This window comes from Garra rufa, chromosome 3 (assembly GCF_049309525.1).
Source record: "Garra rufa chromosome 3, GarRuf1.0, whole genome shotgun sequence".
Lineage (NCBI taxonomy): Eukaryota > Metazoa > Chordata > Actinopteri > Cypriniformes > Cyprinidae > Garra > Garra rufa.
Window position 1 is genome coordinate 46,461,986 of NC_133363.1, and position 12,568 is coordinate 46,474,553.

At 35.7% G+C, this 12,568-nt stretch overlaps 1 protein-coding gene and 1 non-coding gene across 2 annotated transcripts; both read left to right on the forward strand.

Moving 5' to 3' along the window:
• Positions 1–7,061: 7,061 nt before the first annotated feature.
• Positions 7,062–7,143, forward strand: trnal-aag (transfer RNA leucine (anticodon AAG)). The gene has a single exon. It is a non-coding gene; the product is annotated as a tRNA-Leu (tRNA).
• Positions 7,144–7,764: 621 nt separating this feature from the next.
• On the forward strand, positions 7,765–12,551 carry LOC141331254 (snRNA-activating protein complex subunit 2-like). The gene is made up of 5 exons (XM_073836245.1): positions 7,765–7,966; positions 8,301–8,539; positions 8,617–8,790; positions 9,240–9,765; positions 10,947–12,551. Exons 2-5 carry the CDS (start codon positions 8,324–8,326, stop codon positions 11,306–11,308), a joined length of 1,278 nt encoding a protein of 425 aa, XP_073692346.1. The 5' UTR covers positions 7,765–7,966; positions 8,301–8,323; the 3' UTR covers positions 11,309–12,551.
• Positions 12,552–12,568: the final 17 nt, after the last annotated feature.

Consider the following 12,568-nt stretch of genomic DNA (forward strand, 5'->3'; position numbering starts at 1 on the left):
GGACTCTACTCCTCCGGCTGCGCCTCGTCACTCCGTCCTACCGGCTCTGTGGACCTCCTCCCTCCCATGGGCACAGCCTCGGTCCTCTGTCGCTCCGGCTCCGCCGCGTACCTCCGGACCTCCATCTCTGCCTTGGTCGCCAGAGCCTTGGGTTCCGCCTTGGCCCTCCGGATCCTCGGTGTTGCCCATGACCATCGCCTCTCCGGTTCCGCCTCGGGCTCCGCCAGCTCCTCCTCCGTCGGTCAGCCCCATGCAGGAGCCAACCCTTCCTCCACCATGGCTTCTCCCTCCGCCGGTCCCACCTCAGTCCATAGCTCCATTACCCCCACATGGACCTGGCATTCCATCCCTCCCCCTGTTCTGCCTCCGCTCCACCACCCTCCGGTTTCATTATGTGGTTAGAGCGTCTGGAAGCCGCTCCATGGGGGAGGGCTCTGTCAGGAATTGAGTCGTCCTGTCATCACAAACTCTTGCACTACACATCATGGACTTCAGCCCCCACAAGCCACTGCACCAATCACTGCTCACACCTGCTCCTCGTGACCCACTGCACTGATTGCTGCACACATCTGTTCCTCATTCACAGACATGCTTATAAGCAACTCACACACACAGCTTCTTCGCGAAGTCTTGTATTGCCCCGGCTACATTCTGAGCGTTTCTTTCCCGTGTTTGATTCCCTGTGTTTTCGATTCCTGGACTCCCTCTTTTGTATGATTCTCGCTGCCAGCCCCGACCTTCTGCCTGTGTTTGACCACGATTTCTGCCTGCCCCTGTGTGTTTGTTTTGTCTTTTCTAATAAATGCTGCAAATGGATCCGCTCGTCTCAGACCATCCTTGTGACACTTTCTATTTGAATACATTTTAAAATGTAATTTATTTCTGTAATTGCAAAGCTAAATTTGATCATTACCCCAGTCACATGGTCCTTTAGAAATCGTTTTAATATTCTGATTTGCTGTTCCAAAAACATTTATTATAAACAGAGTAGAATTTTTTCAGCTTTCTTTGCTAAAAAGAAAGTTCAGATAAACAATTTTTTTCTGAAATCAATATCTTTATCAATACCTTTAATCAATTTAAAGCATCCTTGTTAAATAAAAGTATTACTTTCTAAAATCTTTCAAAAATACATATATACAGACTCGATGATTTTGAATGGTATAGTGTAAAATGTTACAAAAGCTAAATGCTGATCTTTGGATCTTTCTATTCATCAAAGAATTCTGGGAAAATGTCTTCAACCATTTTAAATATTATAATGATGATGATAATAATAATAATAAAAACGTTTCTTGAACAGCAAATCAAAAATATTAGAATGATTTCTGAAGGATCATGTGACACTGAAGACTTGAGTAATGATGCTGAAAATGTAGCTTTGATATCAGGAATAAATTACATTTTCAAATGTATTCAAATAGAAAGCGGTTATTTTAAATAATAAAAATATTTAACAATATTACTGTTTTTGCTGTATTTTAGATCAAATAAATAGATCAAAATTTAGATCAAAGGCTTGGAGAGCAGAAGACAATTCTTTAAAAAAACAAAAAAATCTTACTGTTAAAAAACTTTTGACTGGTACTGTACTTGTAAGATAGGAGGGAAGATAAAACATCTAGCTGAACTTTTGCTGGAATAGCAAAAATAGATGAAAATGTACTCAGACCATCAAAGATGCAGATGAGTTTGTTCTTCATCCGTACAGATTTGGAAAAATGTAGCATTACATCACTTGCTCACCAATGGATCCTCTGCAGCAAACTCGGTCCTAGAGGGCCGATGTCCTCTGCAGCTAAACGCTGCAGAACAGTGGCCCTCCAGGCCCGAGTTTTGACACCCCATACTCAGCAGTGAATGGGTGCCATCAGAATGAGAGTTCAAACACCTCATAAAAACATCACAATAATCCACAAGTAGTCCACATGACTCCTGTCCATCCAGTAATGTCTTTGAGTGAAAATCTTGGTGTTTATAATAAACAAATCTTTTATTAAAGAGTTTTACTTTAAACCAGGGGTGTCAAACTCAAATCCTGGAGTGCATTTTAGTTTCAACCCTGCTCCAACACAAACACCATGTAGGTTTCAAATAAGCATGAAGTACTTGATTAGAAAGATCAGTTTGTTTAATCAAGGTTGAAGCTAAACTCGGCAGTGCTGTGGCTTGATTGCTGCCAAAATCCATTCCTCCTATTGTCCTCTCATACCAAAATTCACCAACATGTTTAAACAGTTTTAGACGTTTCTCTTGTAGGCTAAAATGGTGTTTCGTCAGTGCATATTTCTCTCTTGTTTCAGAAGAGACAACTTTTAGTGGCGAAAGCAATATCATGGATAGAGGATCCATATTTTAAGATGGAAGCTTTTTACAGAATTCGAACAGTAAATGAAGACCCATTCAACACCAGAGCGTAGAACATAGTCCATATCATGGGTTCTTAACTCTGGCACTCCAGGTTCACTTTTCTGCAAAGTTTGGCTCCACCCCTAATCAAACACATCTGAACAAGTCAGTTTAAAATGAAGGGGTTCACTTAATCCATTGCAAAAAAAATGTGACCTATGCTGGGAAAATGAGTCGGAATTCATACGGTCTAATTTTGAGCTACAGGCAAAAGAAGTTTTTTAAAAAAGTGTCAGTTTTGGTCAAATTTGAGGTTTTCACATTATGTTCATTAAGCTCTGTTCTAGTAATCCCAGTGATCCAAATAGTAATTAAACATCTAAATTGATATTTATTTGTACGTTTTATGAGAGGAGTGCCTTTAACTTCTGGGCGCCTACTGCTGCTTCTCACCACAAGTTGTAGGTCAGTTCCAAATCGCAGTGCTACACCTTTGTAGATATTCATATTGAAATTTTCGATGACATGAATCCAAACCACTGAAATATGCAACTGACATTTGCAAAGGGCGTGCATAAGACGCACCTCTCTGAGAGCACACAATCTCCCTATAAAGTACATTATTGCTAAATATTTCTTGGCAAGATTCACATAAACATAATCTGTTATGTCTTACATTAACATTTAGTTAATGGGAAAAAAAATCTGGTGTGTAACATTATATTAGATCCATGCATTACAGCTGGTCTTAATATATATTTGTCTATCTTTGATCTGACAGACAGAATCACTCGCTGCTCTAGATTAAACTACTGTTTATTTGCATCTTTGTTCTTATTTTTACTAACAATATTATTAATAATTTTTTGATAAAATAGCTATCTGGTCTTATGACAAAAACATACCGGGGGGCACTTTTTCGCAAGACACGAAATTTGAAAACTGATGCTTTTGAATGTTAGCATGAAATATCCAGCTTCATATCTATGGTTTTCATAGATGGTAGGTTTGTTCGGCAGCTCACGCACTCATGTACTTGGAGGTGCACAGCTTCGGTTTAAATCCTGTGTAACTACGGTTCCGCAAAAGAGTTTAAATCTACACACAAGGAAGATTCAAATGGCATCAACAAATGCATTTTTATATTGGTTTTGCATTTGTTAACACTATCGGTAGGTTTAGGGTTGGGTTTGGTGTGGGCCATATTTCCAAATTGATAGAGCATTAACTTTTAGCAACAGTCCCTGGATATTTAAACTCTGAACCGCCGCAATATCAACGTAATAAAAACGCGCCAGGGTTCACGTATTGAACCTGTGTTTTAGCACAACTCAGTGGACATTTCTTTTTGAAACTGCCGTGAAACGTGCGGTAAGGTATGTAAAAACGGTGCTGCTAAAATTTATTTTATGAGACCCCTGCTGCAAAAACCAGCATATGCTATTTTTTTCAGCAGGGACTGGGTTGCTAGCTATAGCTATTGTGATTAATATTATAGCAATTATTATTAAGAAATGAATTGGAGGAAAATATGCAACGTTGCTTGGTGATTTTGCTTTGGAATCTTCAAAAAATTTTAACTTGATTTTTCTCACAATCAACTCTGGTTACTCTATCGCCTTTGAAAATTTGCTCATTCTGACTTATTTTGCCAGCACTATAGCAGGATTACACCCCATTTTATAGCATCAAATAACTAATTAAAAGGTAATTTAAAAAAAAAAACCGAACAGTTAAACATATATCAGCATGAGAACTATCTAAAATGGTGGAAACCATCTTTGGGGAAAAAAAAGTGTAATTTGATTATTTAGTTTGTCTCAATTCTAATTGGATTAGATGGAGAGGGTGGTGTTTGATCAAAACATATACACATAGAATGCTGCAAAGTAACTTGTCGGGAAAAATAATTTAAGTAACAAATTAACTGCGTTGTGGATTCTAAGTGATCAAGGGTTTAGTGGGCACTCGGAATCAATGATGTACAAACAAGACAGAGAGAAGAGTAAAGGGAATAAAAATGGACTGAAGCGCAGCCTAGGTGAGCAGAGGTAGCTTATAAAAAATGCATACATTAACAAGCAGATGAAACAGCCTATATTGTAATTTTCGGGCCGAATAATCTGATTGTTCAAACATTTTTTGATCCACCTTCCACAGACGATATAAATACATTTACATTTAGACATTTAGCAGATGCTTTTATCCAAAGTGACTTACAAAAGAGGACAATGGAAGCAATACATATACATACAATACAAAATACATATAAATACATTCAGACCACTTAATTTAGTGATTGCTATCAGGATGTGAAGAGACTTTCAACCAGCATAACAAAACCAAGCCTCTTACCCCTACATTGTATTTGTTAAACACATTTAATTTATTTTGTTTATTTTTTTCAGAAAAGTTAACACACAATCATTAGTGAATCCCTAGTACCAAGAAACCCCTAGAGTTCACAGACACCTTGTGTGAATTTCCACTGACGTAGTATTGTGTTTTTTGAAGGCACAGATGGGTTTATTATTTTTCCATTTGGCTAACGACTTTGTTTATAAATTAAACATAAATTAAATGTGACTTAGGTCATGATGTTTAACGTCATGTAACACAGAAGACAAGATCTGTCATTGACACCAATGAAACAAAATATGTAATACATAATACATTTCAGATTGGATGTAACACAGACTGGAAAATCGGACAGATAACATGTCTCATATCCTAAAACGACGCAACCAAAACAGTGATACTCTGTCCATGCTATTTCTAGTTTTGCTGATATGAATGCAAAATTCTTCAAAATTCATCATCATTAGTACAGTTTTTACTATTAGTAAGCAATGCAATTAATATTTAAAAAATATATATAGTATATTTATTAAAGGTGGTAACCTATTTCTTCTTTTAGTTGAGACTAATGAAATTTGTTAAATGTGGGATTCTGAAGATAGATTTCAATGACAATTCTTTCAAAAGTGGGGGACAGTTTGTCTCAATTTCTCATTTCTCACAGTAATATAGTAGAAATATGTAAACTAAGGCTGCCAAATACAGTCTTCTTTATCACTATACGTATGTTCTTCCATTACAAAAAAAGCATTAAGTTCCTAAACTACACAAATGACACAAAAGGACTTCTGATTTCAGGGGTCGAGTCATACCACATTTGAACAGCAGTGGTAAGTACAACAGAAAAGTCATCTGAGGCAAATCCTCTTAAGGTTATAAAATAGCTAAATATGATGTGATATATTTATATGTGCAATATTGAATCAGATTTTCCTAAAATCACTTTCATATTAATATTTAATATTTATTCCATTTTTATGCAAGCTTGACTATGTTTCTGTTCATCATAAAAAAAACAATTCCTAACCTAACATGCAATATGAAAATTGAGTTTCTTATAGTTATAAGGAATGTGGGGACTGGTTCTACGAAACCTGACTAGAATGGCTTCACTGAAGATTCAAAATGCATTTTGATGCAAAAACTGCTTTCAGGTAATACAGTAGTTTTCTCTCTAAAATATTCAAATATTCTAACAACTATATCTCAAAGTATATATGAGAAAATGTTCGTATATGCTCATTTTATAAAAATTTTTTTTATATATTTTATGAAATAATAAAGTATGTCAAGGCACACATCTCTCAGTCTTGGCATAGACAACCACAGTTGAAAATTTAACCTTGTTCTAAGAGCACCATAGCATACACAACCACAAAAATCATGTCACCCGATCACCAGCAGAGGTCATAATCACCACAGAATTGATCATATTTTCAAAACAACCCCTAAACATCTTTGCAGTATCTTTTGCATTCCATTTATCTTCCTTAGTAGTATGTTTATATTAAATCAGTCTACCTTTATTTTGGATTATGATGCTTAAATTGGATTCGTTTGCATGTTAATCTAAAGGATTAAGATTACGGATACTGCAGACCATATTAAGAATAGTGAATTCATGCTAAATATGTATAGTGTATGTAATATGTATTATAAAAAATGTTATTATTACAAATTCAGCATGAATGGTGCAATATTGATATGGTCTTACAATCACGTTGTTTGCAAGTGAGATGATTAATGGCATGTTCACATTTAGGCTAGAACTACAGTAACATCATATTTACACATGTACTTCCAATTTCTCTCAACATGGGGACAGGAGACTTTTGAATCAATACATGGGAAAACAAAACTGGTGTTCTGAATAAGTAACTATATTAGTGCGTAACTACATTAGTAGTAACCAGAGCCATAGACAATATTCTTTCTCTATGGCTCTGGTAGTATCTATATAAGTGAGATATTTTCTTGTACATTTAAAAAGTACTGCGTTAGTTTACTAGTTATATGAAAAAGTAATCTGATTACGTAACTTGCGTTACTTTTAATGCTTTACCCCTAACCACTGGTTAGTACACTTTAACTGAATTGTATTTTTGGTTCATTTAATAAAGTAAAGGGACCATCTGCAAGTGACCTCTCGTTTTGGCTTTCACAAAAACTGGGGAAACACGCTGTGACTAAATTCATTCTGAAAAGTGACAACTGGGGGAATAAGTTAACTTTTATTAAAAAATAAAAAAAAGCCAACACTTCGACACTAGATATGCAGTGGCAAAACACTTGGAGACTCTTGCAGAACGTTGAAGTAGTTTTTTTAAATCATAGCTCTTTAGGATCGTTCTATAGGTAGCGTGGCCGAGCGGTCTAAGGCGCTGGATTAAGGCTCCAGTCTCTTCGGGGGCGTGGGTTCGAATCCCACCGCTGCCAATACTTTTGAATGTGATGATGACAAGGTCTAATAGTTAGCAGGAGAGTGTACGTTTTCATATACCATTTACAACTCTAATAAAAAATTACAAAGGTCTGAATGTCTACATGTGGATGTTCCAACAGAGGCGGGAAGTGCTTTCCCGAATTGACAAAATGTCGGATCAGAGTTGTTAGATCTCAACTGAAAAAAATAATTTTACTGCATACGAAAAACAATAAAAAATAAAACAGGCTGATTGTAGGGTCCAAGTATTTTTGGCAGTTCAATGTCACTTCAAACAGGGGCAACAGACGAATTTACAACGCGTCATAGTAAATTAAAGCCACTTGCAAGCAAGTAAGAAATAACTTTCGTGTGAAAGGTTTGAGCGGTCTCTAGTGGTGCGTTTCACAAACGACAAAAGTGCAAACTGTAAGTATAACTCTAAATGAAAGTGAGTGCTCTTAACGAACGCTTACTCTTTCAATATATATTTTATTCATTATATGTCCAATCTATATCTTGAATAAAACATAAACCTAAGGTGACCGTAGCAATCAGAATTGAGCAAACGCATTTCAGTCTTGTGGTTTTTGAACCTTTTGGTGACTCGTAGTAAGATACGGGTACTGCAAGCGTGTTGTGACCAGCCTTGTATTACGGAAGTTTATACTGTGAATTACCATTTAACGTTATTTTGTCATAAATACTTTTATTTAATGACTGCCGTGCAGTCCTGCTTTATGAAGCTGTGTGTATAAAGTAAATAATTGCTGTTGTTCTACAGCTTACTTTGTACGTATCTGTCATCCGTTGTGGAAGCTATCAATGCCTTTTTGAGTGAGTGAAAATATTTAGTTTTTTTTTGTGTGTAAGTTAACCGTTTTGATGTTCATAAACGACAACTGTTCTATGTTAGTTGCCCAAATACGTCCTCCTTATCAAATTAGATTATCTTGATATCCCTATAAGTCACCTGATCAAAACATTAATAGAAGTAGTACATTTCCATCACTATGATCTCTAAAAAAAAAAAAAAAAACTTTTCTAGTTAAAGTTGAACATTTCCTTTTTAAGTTCTGATCAAAGGAAAGTGTGATCTTTTTTTTTTAAAGCCACTTTTAAGCTTTGGGGGTAGTTGTTAAATGTGGACATTTTCTTTTTCATCTAACAGGCCATTTTGAGGTACATACAACCATGAAACCTCCATTTCGTCGGCGGACTGAACCGTCACGCTTTGCTCTTAAGAGCACTGAGGAAGAGCAGCCAGTGAATGCCAGATCCCTCTGCAAAGGATGGAATCGCAAAGATCTTCAGAGTGTTTTGCAAGCTTTGAAACAGCAGCAAAATTTTGAATCTGAATTAGATCTGACTGAGATCCAAAAGAAAGTTCCCCAACGTTCTCTCAAAGAGGTAAACTCATCGACGCCAAAATAAAAATATCTGCACGAGTACACTGTAGTGCAATTGTTTGTACGATTTGGTTTCAGATTGAAGACCTGATAATGACCTTGAAGTCACGTGTGCTACAAAAAGTTAATCAACAGGTCCAGAGTCAGAGGAGAGAGGAACGCAAAACTAAAGTTCCCATTGAATTGTGGGGAGAGCTGGTACAGAAAATCTCCAGATCCCACGAGAAGACAATTTCTTCTGCCTTTTCCCAGGTTTGTATGAGACATTTGAGAAATTACACCAAACACCACAACAAGAATTGTACAGGTTCACATCAATATTTTCTCAGCCTAAGTCTACAAACGGCTTGTAGGAGAAATTTCAAACTAGTTTGTTATAAGTTTGACTGAAGATGCTAAAAAGTGGGGAAATTGTGATGGATAATCTTTGTATTTGATAATGAGGTTGTATTTACCTATAATAACTTAAAACTGCAGTGATACATATTCCATCGGTGCTTATTCTTACAACATATGTAACTTCAACAACTGGTTTTGTCATTTTTATACGATCCTTGTTTACGACTGCTATTTATAGCACATCTAAAGAACAAACTACGTAACACTTGTTAGTTACAGTGTAAAGTATTTTACCTCTTTTATTGCCTTTATCATCTTAATGACTCTTATAGCAGATAAAATGTTGTTTGCTTTGTCATCAGATGCTTGTGATTGCTGCCATTGAGCCCTGTGGACTGTTGCACTCTGAACCTCCACACCCTATCATCCAAACATCTGCTTTCTCCAGTCTTCACGCTGTTCAGTCTCCTAAAACTCCCTCTCGGCCTTCCACCTCAGACGTGACCCCAAACGCAAGCGTTTCTACTCCCTCAGTTCAGCCTGACTCTAGTTCTAATGCTGTTGATCGTCTTAGCCAATTCAAGAATGCACCAAGCAGTTCCCCTCTAGTGCCTGAAACAGCCACACCAAGATCTTCACAGATGACAAGAAGCCCAAGCCAACTGCAGTCAGAAGTAGAACCAACAGTGTCCAGTCCCATTTCCACTGCTCCAGAGTCACTGTCAGTTTCCCCAAATAAGCACAATCATGCTCACTCTGAACTGTTAGATCATGATTACCTATGCAAAGAGCCAAGAATGCTGAAGTGTGTTGTGAATTTTGACAAGATATATCAATATTTAAGTGACGTTGACTCTAAAACCTGCAATTCAGCACTTACTTCAATGGGTATGTATTGTTAAATTATACATTTTGCTTATAATATTCTGTTATAATAATTAATGTTAAAATAAATGACACTGTTCATGACCATTTTACACATTGTTTTAAGGATGTGAACGTTAGATGAACTTAAACGCATAGTTCACCCAAAAATGACAATTGATTTACTTGCCATCAGGTCGTATGATGTTCTTTCTTCTGTGGAACACAAAGATATTTTGTCTGTAAATCAAAGAGGTGTGAACTATTTTGGGTAAACTATCCCTTTTTGGATAGACTACCAGTCAAAAGATTTTTTATGTTTTTTAAAAATGTCTCTTTTGCTCACAAAGCCTGCATTTATTTGATCCAAAGTACAGCAAAAACACTATAAATTTGAAATATTTTTACCATTTAAAATAACTACTTTTTATTTGAATATATTTTAAAATGTAATTTATTCCTGTGATTGCAAAGCTGAATTTTTAGCGTCATTACTCCAGTTATGTGATCCTTTAGAAATCATTCTAATATTCTGATTTGCTGCTCAAAAACATTATTATGTTGTAAACAACCAAGTTGAATTCTTTCAGGTTTCTTTGATGAATAGAAAGTTCAGAGGAACAGCATTTATCTGAAATAGAAATCTTTTTTTAACATTATCAATGTCTTTATCATCACTTTTGATCAATTTAAAGCATCCTTGCTAAATAAAAGTATTCATTTCTATAAGTTCTTTGGTATAGTGTATAATGTTACAAAAGCTTTTTATTTCAGATAAATGCTGATCTTTAAATCTTTTTATTCATCAAATAATCCTGAAAAAATGTACTCAACTGTTTTAAATATTGATGATAATAATAATAAAAATGTTTCTTGAACAGCAAATCAGCATATTAGAATGACTTCTGAAGGATCATGTGACACTGAAGATTGCAGTAATGATGCTGAAAGTTTAGCTTTGATCACAGGAATAAATTACATTTTAAAATATATTCAAATAGAAATTCTAAATAGTTAAATATTTCACAATATTACTGCTTTTGCTGTATTTTGGATCAAATAAACACAGGCTTGACCAAGAGACTTATACGTAAAATCTTACTGTTCAAAAACTTTTGACTGTTAGTGTATGTGAACAGCTCTCTATATTTTTATATTATATTTTTTTTTACTTTTTTCTTATATTTTCCACATTCCATCCTCAGAGAGCGCAGTGCTGTTGGATATTCTGATGTGTTTGCCTGAGGAGCTCCCATTACTAGACTGTAAGGAACTTCAACATCACTTCCTCCAGATACACTCCCAGCTCTCGAAACCTGCGAAAATGCCAGCTTCCTCCTCAAACACTGACAGGGACGTCCTGCAGGCCAATGTAGCCGATTCAACTGCATTAACACAGAAACTTTGCACTACTACGGGATCCACTAAAGAGCCCTCCAGTGAGTCATCTGTCACAGATCTAGCAAAGGACAAAAAAGACTGGACTACAGCTGCCACCTGTCCTCTCAATCCTTTGTTAGTTCCAGTAACCTTGCTGAAAAGACCATCCCTGGATTCTGAGAAATGATACGCTTAGCCAGTCTCAGTTGAATTCTGAAGAGGTTCAGCCTAATTACGTTCTGAGTGGGTCTTATGTTTCACTTTGCTACAGGTTGAGATGATGTTTCTTTCAGTTGTTTGGAAAATGTGTGTTCAAATGTTCATATTTCAAAATGATGATTTTGTTCAAATAGGTTTGTTGTGTAAAAACCAAGACATTAAAAAAAATAAATGTGAGATTAAATATTAAACCAAGTTTCTAAACCGTACAGAAAAATAATTCTAAACTAAACAGTACACAAACAGAAGGGTTTACCCCTAATAAAGCATAACCTTGTAGAGTGAGGAACATTTCACAAGTAAGTAGTATTTTTACACAACGACCCATGTGTCTCATTTCACCACAGAGGTCTAGGTGCATAAACTGACGTGATTCTACCGGTTGCAACATTTCTCAAAACTGATTATAGAGCAGCTGTTTATGAGTTTTTCTTTCCTGCTTATCTGCTGGATGCGTGGCTCCCCACCCAACGTGACCTGTATGACTCACCGTCCTTCACACTGTTTTACATGCGACTGATGATAAGATCTGAGATAAAGGATCTCACTTTGTGAAACACTAGGCTATAAAATAAAATACACAAGTATCTATCCAATAACAGGTACTTTATGTACAATGTTATGATTTATGATCACAGTTTGAAAGAAGACTTATCTTAAAAAGATGTATTAATCAGCATGCTCTATATACAAAAATTACAAAACAGTTAATTTATTAACTAACATCAATGAACAATGCATTTATTACATTATTTATCTTTGCTAGTTATTGTTAGTTAATACAAACAGTCATTCATTGTTTGTTCACATTAATTCAGTGCATTATTAAACACAACCTGTGATTTTAGTAATGCATTTGTAAATGCTGTAGAAGTATTGTTCATTCTTAGTTCATGTTAACTAAGGAACTGTATTGTAAAGTGTTACCAGTTTTCTTAGATTAGATCTGTCTGTTCTTTCTTTCAAAATGACTATAAATGCTCAGTATTGCCAAAATGATTAAACTTTTCTTTAACGTTTAACATGCTCGATGTAGAAAATAATGTGACTGAATGTGATCTGAATGGAATACATCGAGGGCTAAAATATACAGTAAGGAAGCCCCATTAACTGCTTTTGTTGTGTTTTGGTGAATAGAAAAACATAAAAAAGTACCAATCTAAGTAGCATAAAAGTAATTAGGAATGCTGATTGTGAAGATACTCTATCCCTCTCTGTGAGCTCATGA

Coding starts and splice junctions, on each gene's coding strand:
- LOC141331254 (XM_073836245.1), top strand. CDS start 8,324: ATGAAACCTCCATTTCGTCGGCGGACTGAACCGTCACGCTTTGCTCTT. Junction 8,540..8,616: donor CCCAACGTTCTCTCAAAGAG/GTAAACTCATCG, acceptor ATTTGGTTTCAG/ATTGAAGACCTGATAATGAC. Junction 8,791..9,239: donor TTTCTTCTGCCTTTTCCCAG/GTTTGTATGAGA, acceptor CTTTGTCATCAG/ATGCTTGTGATTGCTGCCAT.